The 17,105-nt window shown below is 41.1% G+C and overlaps 1 protein-coding gene across 3 annotated transcripts in view; it reads left to right on the top strand.

Moving 5' to 3' along the window:
• LOC107187372 (heterogeneous nuclear ribonucleoprotein L) overlaps positions 1–17,105 on the top strand; it is a 181,175-nt gene that overhangs the window by 59,548 nt on the left and 104,522 nt on the right. For all 3 annotated transcript variants that reach the window (XM_015575471.1, XM_015575464.1, XM_015575456.1), the window contains exons 4-5: positions 1,720–1,805; positions 3,296–3,392. In XM_015575471.1, the coding sequence (XP_015430957.1) occupies positions 1,720–1,805; positions 3,296–3,392 (183 nt within the window). The remainder of the gene's footprint in view (positions 1–1,719; positions 1,806–3,295; positions 3,393–17,105) is intronic.

The following is a 17,105-nucleotide window of genomic DNA, read 5'->3' as shown; positions in this document are numbered from 1 at the left end:
CGAGGAAAATTATAAAACCTCTTTTTTCTTGGATGTCTGAATAACTGCGGAACTAACTGTGAAAGATTAGGTATTAACTCAGACAATATACGGTACTAAACTTATCGGATTTTAACAGTGATTGCTTCGATGAAGAATTTCAAGGTACCCCAGGCTAATATCAAACAATCTCTCGTTGAACCCATATCCACAACCGGTTTCCCACTTTATTGGTCTGTGACCATCGAACATTTATGGGTATTAAAATTCATAAACATTTAGATAGCCGAACAGATGTATAATTATAGCGGAGATTTGCATCACACTCGATCCCTCCATCTACACATTTTTCGCTCGCGGTGTGGAAATCGAATCTTTCGCAAACTCCACCGAATCTTTCGTAAACATCACGATGCAAAGTGTCGAATCGCGTGTGGATAGCTTTTCCAGATCGGTTTCCAGCTGTGATTCCACCAACGTGAACCTGGATAACGACTTTTTGAAGTCGTTAAGGCGATGGTGCATCACTCGCGAAACCTATAAATACGCAGGTATTGGATCGAGCGCGAGATTCTCTTTTCGAGACGGCATTGAAATTTCGAGAAAACCGGACGATAAACTCACAGACTGTCCCGGAAGATATACGACCCGCGCCGAGAAGCACACCCGCGAAACGCCGGGACGTGAAGCTTTTTAGAGCGTTATTCTGCACGCGCTTGGAATAAGATGTGCACGAAAAATGTCGGATTTGAATGTGAAGTATGTACGTCGCGGGGAATATTTCACCGACCAGTATCCGTTTTTCACGCGGAACACGGAGATGACGGTCACTATTTTATTATTCCCCGGGGTCTTTTTCATTTGTTCAAGAGAGAACACCTGTCCCTCGATTTACGCGGAGTATTCGTTCTATTTATTTTTTTTTTTAAATAAATATTTTTATAATTTATACTGCCTTGTCTCTCGTGAATTTTTTTTTCGTACAGGCAGACTCCATTTAGATGGTTTTTATCCGCATAAAGTAGAACCACACGGAGCAAACAATTCGCGTAAATTGAGGGACGGGCGTATACAAATTTTAAAGATCGAAACAATGGAATATCTCTTTTGTAATGCTTTCGGAATATTCATGATCGTCGGAAACATTTTCTGAAGCTTCAAACGTTCAAATTTATAGTAAACAAAGGGGTTCGAAATGTATGGAAATGTTAAATTCCTAGATCCTGTTTTTCTTTGACCTAGTACAATAAATACTTCATGAAAGTTGGTTAGGAAGTTCCTCGTTAGATTTTCTACTTCATCCCCACATCAGGGGGAAGGGTTGTGGAACCTATAAAGCGCATAATCTCCCCCCTCCCCCCAATTGGCTCATGTTGTCGAGGCTTCGAGTAAAAAATAAATTTGTGATGTATGGAAACGATTCGTGGTGTACCGTGAAAGTTGTGAAGCTGTTCGTAGTTTTAAACTCTCGTGGAGACTCTACTGTACCTTTTAATATATAAATATGATGTTTACTGTATTCTTAACTCTGAATATACAGGGTACAGCCAAAAGGATGATTCTTACAGAAAATCTTCAAATGCGATTATCTCAAAAACGAAGTCTCAGAAGTTTTATTCTACTCTTTCGATTTAATTCTCCACAAGGAATCACCTACTGCCTGCTTGTACCACACTTTCTGTCGTATGTTCGTAAAGTCCACAATTTTTCTAACATTATGTCTCGCGTTTTCTGTTACAGGAAGTGTTGCACACGATCAGCGCGCCCAGCGGGCAAGTACGGCGTATCGTTATCTTCAAGAAAAACGGCGTCCAAGCCATGGTGGAATATCCTTTGCAATAGAACCGTATCTGTCCCCACTCGGTGGACCACCGCGTTTTCGTCGTGTACCAGGGGCTGGGTGGCGTGGGGTTGCTTGTCGCGCGATAGGATGGGGATTTAAGCCCAAGAGGATTTCCGTCGCGACACACTTCGTCGGAATGACTTGGTTGCGAAAGTTTGTCGGTCACGCGCCACCGTTACAATGACGATGAGGATTTATAACCGGAACTTAGAGCGGACGACACAAACCAGGGTTACAGGATCTTCCGGCACACGGTTATCTCGAGCACTAGATACAGCCAGCGTTGCCCGTAGAATCGTCGAGTAACTCTCGTCGCTTATTGGATGAACGTCTACTTAATTGGCCCGTTTCCTTTTATGCGGGACTGCGCGAAACTATTAAACTTTCGGAAGTTTTACCTTTTTTCCGATGCTGTAACGCTGCTGCGCGCGGGAAGCGTCGATGGTAGAATATCTATAAAGTTTCGGGAATCTTTTTTTTTTTTATAGATTTTCTTTGATACTGTGCCTGAGGTGACTGGAGAATTTTGCAGGATCCAAGAAATTTCAGGTTTTTAAGGATCGAGGAACTCGTGAAGTAATTTGGAAGGTTTACGATAATCGTTTCGGTGTCGAGGTGATGTCGCTAATTTGCTATAATAATGACGTAATTAAAAATTTGCCGTATTTGAGTTATTAGTGTAGAAAAAACGGGCGTTGTCTGTACTTTTTATCGGTTGAATACTGTGAATGAGCTTTGAAAACTTACCACGTCAGGTTTGTCACTTTAATATGATGTTTATATAGAATTATAATAATCGAAGCATTCAAATTCGTTTCTGTTGATTGCTGAAACTTTCGATTACTTTCTTTAATGTACCGAGTGTGTCCCGGCAGATTTCTGTTCTTTAAACAAAGTGTTTAGTACAGGAGAATAGTGAGATAATAATAGGAAAAGTGAGCGTACTTAATTACACTTTTTCAATTTATGTAAGCAGTTATTAAAGTAAAACAGCCTTTACATCTCAGGAACTGGCTGTACGAGCTAATTATGTACTACAAGCTAACGTAACTAAGTAATTCTTGAAATTATACACACATATTTTTTTCTGTTGAGCAGCCATTTTCTTCTGTTGATAGATGTATAGCTCAATTTTTCAGAACTTATTAAAAAATAACATATGAATAAATTTTTTAATTTTCCCTTTTATTTAACAGCTCAAAGGTTTGTATTCCCTTAAATATTCCGCATAGCTTGTCTGGTCCGCGACGTATACAATTTTTCCCTCGCAGGAAAACTGTAAGTTTTACCCTCTATACCTGGTCGTAAACGGTACGCGTTAACTCGATGGAAATCCTCTTTGACGGTAGTATCCGCGGGCATATCCTCCGTAGAGCATTTTCTGTCGGTCAGGTAAACTCATACGAAGAACATCGTGTCTATACACATATATATATATATATATATATTCTTAACTGAATCCTCCGGAACCACGTTCGACTCGGTGGAATCAGCGACGAGAGCGAAGGAGACACTTCACGGAGCGGACATATACTCCGGTTGCTGCACACTGAAGATCGACTTCGCGAAGGTGAGTGCATAAAACCGATTTTACCCTTTTACCGTTTCTCCACCCATTCGAGACGCGGCCGGCCACCGTACGAAACGGCCAAAGGTCGACTCATTATACGTACCTGGGAATGGACGAATCAGGGGATAAAAGACGAAGTTGAAAAAAAAAAAATAAAAAGGGGTGAAGAGTGAGAGAGAAAAGCATAAGCCTCTCTTTTTCTCTCGAGTTCCGCCGTTAATATTCATGAAAAAGAATCCCGCGGAGAAATGCTTCCGCAAATAATGGAAACGCTCTAAATTCACGGTTCCTCTTACGTAACCGCCCCCCTCCCTCCTCCTGTACTTACGCCACCATAAAACCTGAGGAAATTCGCTCATTTCATTCATTTTACGTGCTCGTTACATATTCTTCCAATTACTCGCGCACTAGCGCGAGCCTCTCCGACGACGACATTCTTCTCAATATTTCATCCGACGTCTAATTAGCAGATTAAAAAAAAAAAGGAACATATTCGGGGGAAAAATGTGCCTTCCAGACGCAACACGGTTTGTCCCTGCCTTCTGAATCGAATGTTTTCCACGGAGGCGCGTGTCGCACGGCGAGACATAGTTTCGAAGGCGAAAATTACTGCTGTGCTGTTTCCATTGATCTCTTTCATTTTTTTTTTCGTTTTTGAAATAGGATTTTCGGTGATAGGATTGGTCGAGGAAACAAACTTTTCGATGGTTTCTGTGGACTTTCGAAAGTACCCAAAAGGATTATGGATTATAGGAAATTTTTCTGTTATTTGGCCGTTAACTATTATTTTAATTAAATGTTTAACTAAATATTTATGAAAATAAAGCATCACTGTTTTTTTTTTGAATTTTGAATTTTACAACTGCAAGCTATTTTTCAAGTCGATTGAGGAAGCAATTCTTCGACAAGTTCGCCCAAAAGAAAATCATCGTGAAATATAAACTCAGTAGCACCACGAGCGGTCCACAGAATTTAGTGAACGATCGAATATTTCGGTTGAATCGACTATAAAAATGTTTTAACATTAAACCTACCGAACCCTTCAGAGACGTAAGAATTAGTACACCGAAACTGGTCATTTTGACCGGTCGTGGTAAGTTTAGTGTTAAAACGAAAGAACAAATTTATCTTGCTCTTCTGCTACTAGTGCTACTCCAAAGTTCGGTTGCAGCAGATTTTTACGCTTCTTGGTACGCCCCCAGTTCGCTCCATCGTGAAAGAGATCGTAAAGCAAACAGCTCGCCTTAGAGGGTATGAAAAGAAAATCACGTGCATTAACTGAAAGAGAGAGAGAGAGAGAAAAAAAAACTAGTGATTCGTATAGCGAGCCGCGCGTGAAAGCTCCTCTTTCTCGCCTAACGAGTGAGATCTTGTTTCACCGCGGCTTGTCGCGAACCGGTCGATCGGTTTTTTTTCAATCGACCCCCCAGTGTTTTGTTACTCGTCGGCGAAAAGGATCGTTATCTTCCAGCGAGAAATAAACTGTGAAACTGCTTTCTTCGTTCATTATACAGCCAAATAAAGTCTACACAGACCATTAAATTGCACTTTTAGCGAATGGAAAGTGAAAACGAATTTAAAAGTGAAGTTTACCTATTTGCAAACTTTTTGTATCTGTAGATTTGTACTCGTGGATTTCACCTGTAACAGAACGTACTCAGCCATACAAATTTCGTAGAGTTCGCGTGATGATTTGTTCGATGCTATCCAGGCCGATGGAAATCATTAAGAAAATGAGCAATCGAAAATTCCATGTATTATTAGACACAAAACACAAGGAATCAGTTGAACAGAATTTGAGCATTGACTATCCACGAAAGATAGAACAACTTGTGGTCGACCACAGAAATCAGAATTTAACAAGTTTATTCGTATAGAAACATTCGAGTCATGTATAATAACGTATCAGATATTTGTACCCGCCAGTAAGCCAGCTTGATATTTCGCCGTCAAATGCAGGATGAAATTCTAAATTATCCAGAAACCATCTGCACGTCGGAATTACTCGCGTGCTCATTAATTCTCATTTCCCATTAACGCGGTATTTCTCTCATTGGTACCACCCTCCCCCCAAGCTCGTTAATAAAAACAAATCAATTTAATTATTTTCATGTCTTGTTCAATTCAGTCTACATACAACGGTAAAATAGATAATGAGGGAATGCATTTTAGGGGATTGCAATATCGTCTCGTTTTTTCCCCGATGGCGAGAGCGCGCGTTCGTCATTAATATTATCGTTTCAAGCATCGTTCGCACAGACGCGTCCGTGACGCACCTAATTACCGATAATTGTTCACTTCGCGTATTGCCTCCGATAATTAAATAATCGGCGTCACTGGCTCGCGGGTTCGCCTCTCGAAGTCAACCAGAGAGCACGCACACGTGAATTTCGGTTGCTCTATCGCGGTCCGAATGGTTCTTCCGGTGTGCACACTCAGCTCGTTTGATACGAGTCGTGGTGCTCGCAGAAACGGTACCAAAAAAGACATCGCTGAATTTCGCTCTCTCGTAGTTTCTCTTCTGAATCACGTATGATCGGTCGGTGGACTTTGTGCATCTGAAGCGCACGCAAATTATACGTGACAGGATAAAATAAAAGAAACTCATTAGTCAAGCTATAAATTATTTTACTTCATTTTTAGAATATTGACAGCTTTCACTAACGAATATAACTAAACGTTATCTGTTTTCTGGTACATATTAATCGACGAAAAATTATGTTTGCATAAACGTCCACAGTTTGGTCGTGATACATTTACAGCATACTCGATTACCTAGAGATGGATACACAGTATGTTCGGTTTAAGTGTATACAAGCTATTATGTCTCTAGCTATTGAAAGTGCGAAAAAATGTTTCACATGATCGGTATTTGATTCTATAGAGCAAACGCACTAGAATATTTGATTTTAATAATAATGCAATTTTTTAATGGAACTACATATTTTTATTATTATCGTGTTATTAAGTAGTCCATGAATTCAACTTTCCTATTTGAAAGATCTGTTTCAGCAATAATATCAGAACGATTTAATTGTTTTTTGTCAGAAAGAAAAAACCCCACAGATAATGATCGTATTAAAAATCTGTATGTTTCGTTAACTATACCCAAATAAACGAACAACGAAGTTGAAACTTTAGGCTGGACACGTCGATAAAGAATTTCGTTACGAAGAATTTAAAGAAAAAGAGCTTCAAACTTACTTAAAAAATTGCGACCTGTAGACTGATTCGAATAAACGTAAGTCATTCTGTACCACTGTGCGACGCCTAGCGTGCGAAACGCGCGTACGATCCGTCATATGATTCACGTAGGCACCTCCGCACGAGCGTTCATTTGGCAGATCATTCCATTGGCAATAGTCGCGTAAAGGGTGGGATCTGTGGGGCCACGCAAGCTCCGCCTCGAAATCCAATTTTGAACTTTGGGTCGTGGCTTACGCTCTATTTTCATTACGGGAACTGTCCTTTTTGGCAGATAACTACCACTGATCGTTTGTGCGAAACGAACTTTCCACGTTCGGGCCGCGACTGAATATTCTTATCGATCTGTGCTCCGATCGATATTTCAAGTTACAGGCGTATCGATCTCTTCTATACACGCGGCTCGTCGCGATGGCTCACGTAGCGCCGACAATGCCGATCTGTTCGATATAAATTCATCCGCGACTGCAACACCGGACACGCGATTAAAACAGAAATCTCCTTTGGATTACAACCGATCGATCCCTCGGCGACTCCGTTTAACGGACGGATCATATTTAATTCCCGATGATGTTCGAACGGTTGAATAGAAACGCGGGTCTGAATGCCGCTGCCGTCGGGGAAGGCATATCCGTCGCCGCTTTAATCTGTTTCTCAGTACGCATCGTTCAGAAACGATCGATTATAGAGAAGCAGATGTTAAAGCTTGTACTTGAGAGATTTTCATGTAAATCCTGACAATTTCCTCGAGTTTCTCGACTTCACGTTATTGATACTGTCTAGAATGTGGAGTGATCAAGTCCATCAAAAAGGAGAGTTAAAAAATTCAAGTCATCGAACAAATTTTTTTATGGAACAAATGTAATGAATTATTTGCTATTATTAGTTTGATTTTACTAAATTTCGTTCTTACATATAATCAAAACTTGCAAAAGTCAACTTACAGTTCTGCACAAGAACATACAAACTTTAACGCGTGTTTGCACATAGACTAGAAGTAAACTACTGTGATCATTTAATCTTTTTTAATAGCTCAAATTCTGAATTTATAAAAATATACAAAAAAAATGTAATCCCATAATTTTCAAATTTTGACTTTTCCCTATTTCTTGGGTTTCTGGCTCAATGTGCGTCGTGGGAAAAATGTATCGCCGCCATACCTGCGTTCATTTCACGATTTTCGACGAGCAGCACAGCCGCGTACGAACGTCTGGGCTCGGACTAGAAACGTCAATCATCGGTAATGACGCGCGTGTAACGGGTAAATATACGTGGCCCTCGATGGAAATCGTACGTATCCAATAAATTTTCGCCTTCAGGTGGACGGCAGGGGGGGGCGGATAGAGGTGCGATAAGCGGGCACGTAGCAATGCTTTGTCAACCTGTCGGCGTTCCTCGCCGATATTTTCCCGAATGAAGTTGCCGTGCAGCTCCGGGACGACGACGGAACGCGCACGTACCCTCACGAGCAAACTCTGCTTCCGCTAGGGGAAAAAGTGGCGTAGAAGAAGAGCCTCCTACCACTTGTTAAATTTATTTCAAGTACTGAAATACATGTTAAACCGATTGTTAATTTGGTATAAATTTCGGTAATTACCAAACCTAAATGGTAGGAGGCCCTTCGACTACCACACTTTTGCCCCTAGTGGAAAGTGTGGTGTAAGAGAAGGGCTTCCTACCACTTGGTAACTTTCTTTCAAGTACTAAAATAAATGTTAAATCAAATGTTAATTCGACATATATTTCAATAATACTTGATAACAAATAGTAGGAGGTCCTTCCCTACGTCACTTGTTTCCCTAGTGGAAGCCGAGTTTGCACGTCAGTGTACGCTTTGTAGGTTCACGTAAAAGCACATTTTGCCTCCACCGATGTCTAGCCAGGTTGTACGGAACGAATTACGCGGGCGGGAAAGTCGATTAAAGAGATGAAATATTACCCCGTTAGCGCGACCGCTTTGATGAGGCGAGCGTGAAAAACGACTGTGTGATACATTCGTGACAAGCCTCGCCTTTGGAACGATGCCGTATATGGGCAGTTTTTTTTGTGAAATTGTCAGAGATTGTTCTTTTCAACCGCTTTCATAAGTATTGTTACTGAAACGGATGAAGCTGCCAGGTTCGTTAAGTGCGTCCGATGGGTGGTGTTTTTATTCAGTTATGGTTTTCCTTCAAGTTTTTCTTGGTTTGTTCTTCGGTTACTTGGAACTGGTGGTGGTGCGATCGAGTCGATTAATAGAATGAGACTGTTTTTGTCAGACACATAAATCGTCACGACATTTACGATGAAAAAGGTGTAGCAAGAAAGGCAGCAGAAAAATGGTTCGACACACTTTTGCACGTAATTAAACATACTTGGTGAACCGATTCGTTCACAGACGCAGATAACAGCAGAATAGATATTCGGTTGTTCCTTTGAGTTTTATATATATGCGTCATGATCGAAAGTTCAGAAATTATCTAGATCGTTGTTACTGTTCTCATAGCGGTATTGTGTGTCATTGTATACTACACTTTACTATTAAATACTACATTGAGGCAAAAAAAATTGACAATCCTCACGGTAAAAGGATAAATAAAATCCAACAGTACCACCTAGCCACCGAAACCCAACCAAAGACCATCAGGTGTCCCAATCTCGTTTCAATGTTTCCACCGCGTTCTCCAAACTGTCTGCCACAGAAACATCCCTTTTCATTCTACACGTCACACAAATCCCCCATCCACATCTTCGTCCCGTGGTCCAAAAAGCAACGAGCCAGGCACGTTAACCGCGAAAGACGGTACCGTATTTCCAGTGACCGCGTCTCGTTACCAGGTCGGCGCGGGAAAAAAAAAAAAAAAAAAAAAAAAAAAAACAGAACGAGGGAGAACTAATGAAACGTCGCTGCAGCAGAGACCCAAACTAATTTCCTGTTTTGCTTCACGCCGCCCCTGTCCCTTTAATCTCCGACGTTTTCGATCGAGGGTACGTCGTGACCGTGTGCAGAATTTTTCTGCCAGAGAAACATCCACAGATAACGGCACTCTAATTAGCCAGTAATCTTGATTTTTCACGGTACACAAAAGAGTTCTTTCGAGTGCTTGACGAGAGATAGAGCGAGGCAATAACACGTTGAATTACCTGAACAGAGCCCGGGGAGACCAACGGGGATCAAAACGAATGTGTCGCGATAAAACGATCAACGTGACACGATGGGGAGGGGGGACACTATTGCGACCCCGACACGCGGAGAGGGGTTATATAGAGGGAAAATAATTGCCAGATCGTTTTTCATTGTCAGCGTTCGGTTAATGCGAATATTGGGTACAAAGTGAGGTATAATTATAGAGGTGGCCCGGACCGAGGTAACTCGATCATTAGCTCTCTCGCGTACTGCCAAAATGGCTCCCGGAACGACGACCCGCCGCCGCCGCCACCGCCGTGCCGGTCGTACGAAGAACGAACCAGCTGCTAGTCGTTAATGCTCGTAATCAGTTTGCACAACTAGTTTGGCGGATTCGTTTCAGCGATCGATAGGCCGGGACCTGCGTGGTTCTTGTGACGTCCACGATTTCATGACCGCGGGGGTTGCATCCGAGGACGCGATAATCTTTAATATTCCAATTAAAGAACTTGATCTTTACCTGAATGGGTTTGCTTGAGTCCCTTTTAGGTGGCTAGGATCGGTCCACTTCGTTTTTAGACGCTGGAATTTGACGCGCTTTTAAAATTAGTGTTGCACCGGTGCAACACTGGGCGTTAAAGGGTTAAAGAATAGTCAAAGCATACATTAATCCTTTGGTTCCCATTGTTGCCATATGACTACATATTTTAAATTACGAAATGAAATGTTAGTATCATGTATTTCGTCATACCTGTGAGTATATAATAGTTTCTTCTAGTTTTGCGGTGATGGTATGGTATAAATTGGAATGTGGATTTAAAAGTTTTTCTGTCTCAAAAACTATAATTTATGTCAAATATTTCAAGAAGGTTTATTGATGAAAGACAAGAAAGATTAGATTTTATTATGCTATAATAACATTATAATACAAATTATTATATGAAATTATTAAAACTAAATTTTGAAGTGTTTTAAAATTTTCTTTTTGAAAAAAAAAAAACCTTTCAAAATTTTGTTACGGCAAGTTTATAGCGCATATTGTGCCATTGAACTTTTGTTTGAATCATTTTATTCTATCTCTCGTATTTTAAGAGTTATACGCGAAAAAGTGGGAGTGTCTATTTGACTTAGGGGTTAGTTTTCACACTCTTAAAGGGCGATTCGGCACGAATGGAACATACCGTTATTCATGTCTCGAATCACTCTATAAACTCACAAAGTTTGCCTTGTAAGTCGCCGAGTATCAGAAGAACAACTCCCATAAGAATGCCACCAGACCATAAAAAAAAAATTTATAATCGATTATTTATACCGTAACAAATCGTTCACTTTTTACTTGTAACCGCTCGCGTGAAGTAGATCGCAGCCCCGTGGCAAGAGATCAAACACAATGCTTCGTTATCATAACGCGCGGTGCCGTTGTTCGCTGGCAACATCGTTTCGTTCGATTAAACGAAACGTTTAGCGGCCGCATAATTGCGCGAAACGACACTATCGAGGCGCGGGGCGTTAGTTCCCGGGTTAAATCGGATTATCAGCGTGATCCACGGCCGATCGAGAGATCTAATGCGTGAGAGAGATAGCGAAGAGTTGGCCAGGCGGGAGCGATGGACTCGGGACAGCAGTTTTTTTTTTTTTTACTCGCGGACTACCCGTGTGCACTTTAATTGAATTCGTTATCTCGGGAAAAGGGAAAATATTGTGCGTGGAATTCATACAGTTTAGCGGGCTGCGCTAATTGGATACCAAGCGCGCGCTGGTAGGGGAGGAGGGAAATTTATGCGACACAGCTCGTTAATGCCATTAATTACATCGAAGTGCGCGTGCAACCAGTAAACCTATATTCGATACCCATTAAACCGCGTCGCGATAAATCCTGACGGTAATAATTCGAAACATTGAAGAATTGGTCGCCTTGAGGCCATCTATCAGGAAGTGTAACGGTTTTGATTCATCGGCTCGTGCCGTAGATAATTTCGTTCCTCGTTTTACGTTAAACGAGTACAGAAAGTGGAAAGTCTTTTTGAGGAATGGTGAGAATGTTTGAGAACGAGCACATTGATCTGTGAGATTTGGAATGGACTTTGGTAATCGAGAGGTTAAGTGTTATATAAGCTGGAATGTATTTAACTGAATATACAGGGTGTTCCATTTCCACAGTGATCTATTCTAATGTCCAAATTCATTCTTGCTCTGTTGACGCTCTAATTCACACTGCCATCCGTCTTGTCAACAACCACACTTAACTCTTTCAGACTTGAATTTTCTTAGAGCAAACCAAATTTTGATTACACCTTTTAACGCAGTAGACTGTTTAAATGATATTTCCTTTAAAAAGTGTCTGTTTTACTCAAGTATGTACATGCCACCGGTGCGCAACATAACTAACGCGCCGCCATAAACTAACGAACCCTTATAATAGGACCAGAATATAGACCTTCCACACTCCTACAGATCATAGACGAGAATTTTCAATACTATAGACGATTAAACGTGACTGTGAATGCTAATTTTATAGAACGTGAAATTAACTTCGGGGAAAAACGACGTTAATACTATTATAAAAGAAACTTTGCCTATGAATTATTCAGGTTTTACAAGCGGCCCCGGTATTGCTTCTTTTATTCCGTCTTGAAAGGCACGCCTAAATTTTTAAACTGGCCAGCTCCGCGTAGGGACGACTCGTGCGATTCTATTACATCGACTTTGCATCACCGAAGTGTGACCCGCCATTGTGATTATTTAAATTTTGCGGCGCTACTGGCGTGAGTTCGCAAAATTAAAGAGTGATTTCTAGTTTACAGGAAAGTGTCAAATTGTAAATTTGCATCGCTTTAAAATATGTTTTTTTTTTTTCAATTTCAAAAATAGTTAAGAGACACTTTGTTCAGACAACATTCAATCGACCGGTTAATAGAACGTTCGAATATTAATTTTTACGTTCGACAGGATCTACTATATTCTTCGTTTCCGTGAATTGCACCTTTTTCCGTACTACGGTTTGCTGACAAACTGACCAGATCTAAGTAATAAAGGGGTAAGACGCTAACTCGACGGATTCAATACGAAATTTGATGTCCTCGAAATTGAGTGGTGTTACAGAACTGTGCCGAACTTGGCGAAACTGCCTCACAAAGCGTCAGATTCAAACTGGAATGAGCCGTAAACCGAGGGGTCCAAGGGGATGATTGCTTCGGAACAAATAGCCCAATTATATCGCATCAACAATTTCATCGTTTCACGGAACTTGCGTCTGATCGTCGAGAAACGGTTCCGGCTGAAATACAGCTATTCGCAGCGTAAAACAGCAAAACAGCTTCGTCGAGCTATCGAGCTGCCTGTAATCGAGTCTCACCAGTTTTATTCGGTGTCTTTAATTGGTACATTGCAACCGGAGCAGCGAACTAGCTGTGACCAGAGGGAGCAACACCTCCTCGGAACACGCGAAAATTCATTTGGCGACGTAATGGTCGGGGATAATGAGTTCTTCCGAAACGCGATGGACTCGGCGCCCTCGTCGTTGCTCGAGGGCAGGGAACGTGTAATTGGACAATTACGAAATATAATCGCCGTGAAAATCTGTCTGGGAAATGTTTTAGCCTCGTGTCGCTGGATCATTCGCGTTTCCTTAAATCCATAACGAATGTACAGGACGATTTAAAAGTAAATCTCGGGAGAATATACGATCGTATCCCGAACATCTAAACCTCGGGAAACGATAATTTCGTTAATTTCAGAGTACTTATTTGTAAAGGGTATCATTTTCTGAACGAAAATATGGAAAACTTAACCCTTGGCAGTCGAGAGGCGACTTTTTGTCACCACTCAATACACAGACTCCTCTCGATTATTGTCCCGAACTTTGGTCCACGCCGAAACATTAATCTTATAGGGAGAAATGACAGGTTCCACAGCCCCCCCCCCATCACACACGATGGTGAGGTAACGCCTGGACAATAAGCATGTAGAACAAGCCAGACAATAATCGGGTGGAGTTTGTATTGCAGCAAGTCTAGAGCCGTTACTAAAAATTATTTCTGGTATTTTTTGCTTTTCCGCTTCAAATTGCCTACAGTCAGTAACAGAATTCAAGAAAAGCTTGAAAAATTATTAGAGTGCAATTGCAAAAAGACGGTATGGGGAAAACCGCATCGATCGATGTTATCGATGTGAGAAACTTTACCAATACTTGCCCTGAGAAATCTACGACAAATCTCAGAGAATAATGATTTATAAAATATCACACGACAGAAAGTAATAAAACTTTAGAGAGTGATATTGTATCCTTCAAATGTAAAAATATATTTAATCTTACACTGTATAAAGTTATATGTATTATACATTTTTATGTTTCCTTAACCAAAATCTCGTCGACTTGTTGGTTTCTCATACCCAAAAAGCTTCGACTGCAAAGGGTTAAGTTGCTCTTCGAAACGACGACAAGAGATTCTGATTTTCTAGAATCGACTTTCATTTAGGAAACAGTCATTGCTAAACCCTTTTTTTTTAAAGAAGAGTCTGATGAATGTTCCGAAATGCATCGTATACGAGGTAATACATCGGTTAGATTTACATTGATTATGGATCAGCCTGTAGAGCCGGTCGAGAAGGCCTCCCTTCGCGGTTCCTCCGCCGCGAACGTCTAATTACAAGGCGAACCATCCACCTGCCAAGTTCTAACAGCGCCACGGAAAAGCTTCATCCAGTCGGACGGCGGAATCGTTCCTCCTTATTTGCAATTCAGATCAGCGAGAGAGAGGGAGGATTTCCCGCGTGCCTGGCCACGAAACTACGTTGACTGGCAGATGCCAGGTATTTCGGAAATTTAGTCACGATAAGTTGTAACTTGGTTCATCCTTGGACCGTAATTGAAACCATTGTTCTAAAGGACGTAATACAGGGGAGAGCATTGTTCGGGAATTGGTGGCGGAAGAGGCTAACCGGTTAGCTTGGTGTCCGGATGACTGTCGACCAGTGTGGCTAGCCTAGACCTGGGCAAATTTTATTTGAAATGAAGATAAAATATAACTATTTGAAACCATTTACGTCGAAATTTTATTTTCAATAGTGTTATTTGAAAATTAAAATGTTATCGATTTATTTTAAATAACAGCAACTTCAAATAATGAATTATTTCGTTACTTTTGGATTTTAAATTTGGCAAAAGAAATAATGCTTAAAATAATATGCAACACAGTCATTGTATTTAAAGAAGTCTTTACATCAATTTGTTTGAACTGGCTCTTCAAAAAGCTCGACTACGATTTTTTTCACTGTGACAGTCAACGTGTTAAACAAGTGTCAATTTTATTCATCTCTGTTTAAATCAGTCAGGTTTAGTATTAGAAAAGTAATTGTTCTATTATTTAAAAATTCCTCCTATTAAAATACTTTTGTTTTCCCGTTAGTTCAGATATGAAAGTATTTACCATACATCTAACGATCAATCGAACGTTTCCACGGAATCAGCGGAAACAAACGCATTTGTTCCTTTCGATTTCAAGAAACATTTATGTTCCGTATTAGCTAGCGGCACGTGTACTTCATAACGCGTGGGTTTCAGCTGCTCTCGACTACATTACTTCCGGCTGAATACGCCACGCGAAAAGTTATTTGCATTTACTCGGCGCTAATAATTCCGACGTATTTTCACTGGTTCCGGCGTTCCGTAATGTGCACAAACCGAGTTTAATTATGATAAAAATGTGTAATATATTCGACTAAAAAATGCAGGTTTGTTCTCCCGGCGAATCTCGTAAGGTTTGAATTCACTAGGGGATTTCCTGCCTTGTCAGTTACCTTCTACAAAATTGAGTTTCTGGTCCTGCACCTGTTTCTGAATGACATTGTCTTGGGAATAGACTGACATTTATTCCTAGACAACGTAGGTCTGGCGTGTCAAACGTGTCTGTTTATAAATTTTATAAAACTGTCTGGAATTAGAGAAAATCTACTCAATTTACGTGTATATTTTTAAGAAACAACGACCGTAAAGTAAAACCTTCACAACACTATTCAGAGTGATGGCTTTAACAACATATTAAAAAATCATCAAGATCGAAGGGTGGTACCTTTTTATAAATATTTACCGAAAATGGACAGTAGACACAGTAAATCTTCGATGAAACAGTCGTGGTGATAACGCCTCCGAACACTCATCGATAATTTATTGTATTCGTATTTGCTGAATCCACTTTAGAATCTTCTCAACGAATGTGTCTACATATTCTATGGCAAGGGGTTAATGTCTGTAAAAAATACTGCTTCAAGTACAGATAAATCGTAAATAACGTCAATTTCACATGACTAATAAAAATGTATTCTTTTACAAACTCGAGAAGAGAACGATATATGCTGTTGGCTGTTCGGTGATCGTCTAAAAGTCTATCAATTCCGGTCGAAGGGACGACTGGTCACCCGAGAGGAAAGGTGGTTTCGCTGTTCCGCGATCAGGGGCACTAAATATGGTCGTTTCGCGTTTAATCGTTCGGCGTCGCGGCCAGTGTGCGCGGTTATCCCCGTCCGTTCCAGGTGAACTTTTTTTTCCCGCGTAAAACCCGAGCCTCGACGAACACGGGACGGTAGTAGGGCACCCGCGGAAGGAAACTTGCGGGAAACGAGCTCGTAAAACGTTGCGTGACGGCCGAGACGAGTGTAAGCGTCGTAAATTATTGCACAATGCCGCGCCCGTGAAAACGTTTGTGAGCGATTCATCTGGAAGTTTCCCGGCCGTTTGGACAGCCGCCGCCGCGGACAGATGGACGTATAAATAAATATTCCGTCACGGTCAGTCGGAAGGCGGTAGAGAGCTTGAAAGCTCTTCGCGATGGAAGACGGTTTGGACATTCGTGGGGAAAAAAGGAGAGGCGGCAGTAACATGTTACAATACGGAATTTTATCGTTTGAATGTTAGCTAGCTTAATAACAATTTTTCGTAGCCGATGACCCAGCATGTGAGTCGTGTATTGACTGATCCGACCGATGACACAGCGTGTGGGTCATATACTGCTGGAACGTAAACATTGCCGGCTGCTGACGATGTGGACAGATCGTAGGCTTACCTTACTCCAACATTTCTTTACACCTTGTAGGGTAAAGGTGTCTCAAACGATCCCTTTAATGCGTAATTTATATAAAAAATACAAATGCTCATTATTTAAGTAAAAGTAAAATAGTTTTTCTAAGTTAGTCTGTCTATCTATCGTTGGCTTAAATAAAATTTAGCCACCTGAGGAAACCAATCCAGAAGGGACCGTTCACTTCTATTGTACAAGAGTATTCGACACGCTCGATCAGTTTGCCACAGAGACACGAGCGTCCGTTAATTTCCTGCTTGTGTATCGCGCGTGTGTCCAGAGTTATCCGGGGAACCGCCCGATTTCGCAACCGCCTTGCGGTGTAAA

Source organism: Dufourea novaeangliae, unplaced genomic scaffold, assembly GCF_001272555.1.
Source record: "Dufourea novaeangliae isolate 0120121106 unplaced genomic scaffold, ASM127255v1 scaffold14, whole genome shotgun sequence".
Classification (NCBI taxonomy): Eukaryota; Metazoa; Arthropoda; class Insecta; order Hymenoptera; family Halictidae; genus Dufourea; species Dufourea novaeangliae.
This window is presented reverse-complemented; position numbering and strand designations above follow the sequence as displayed.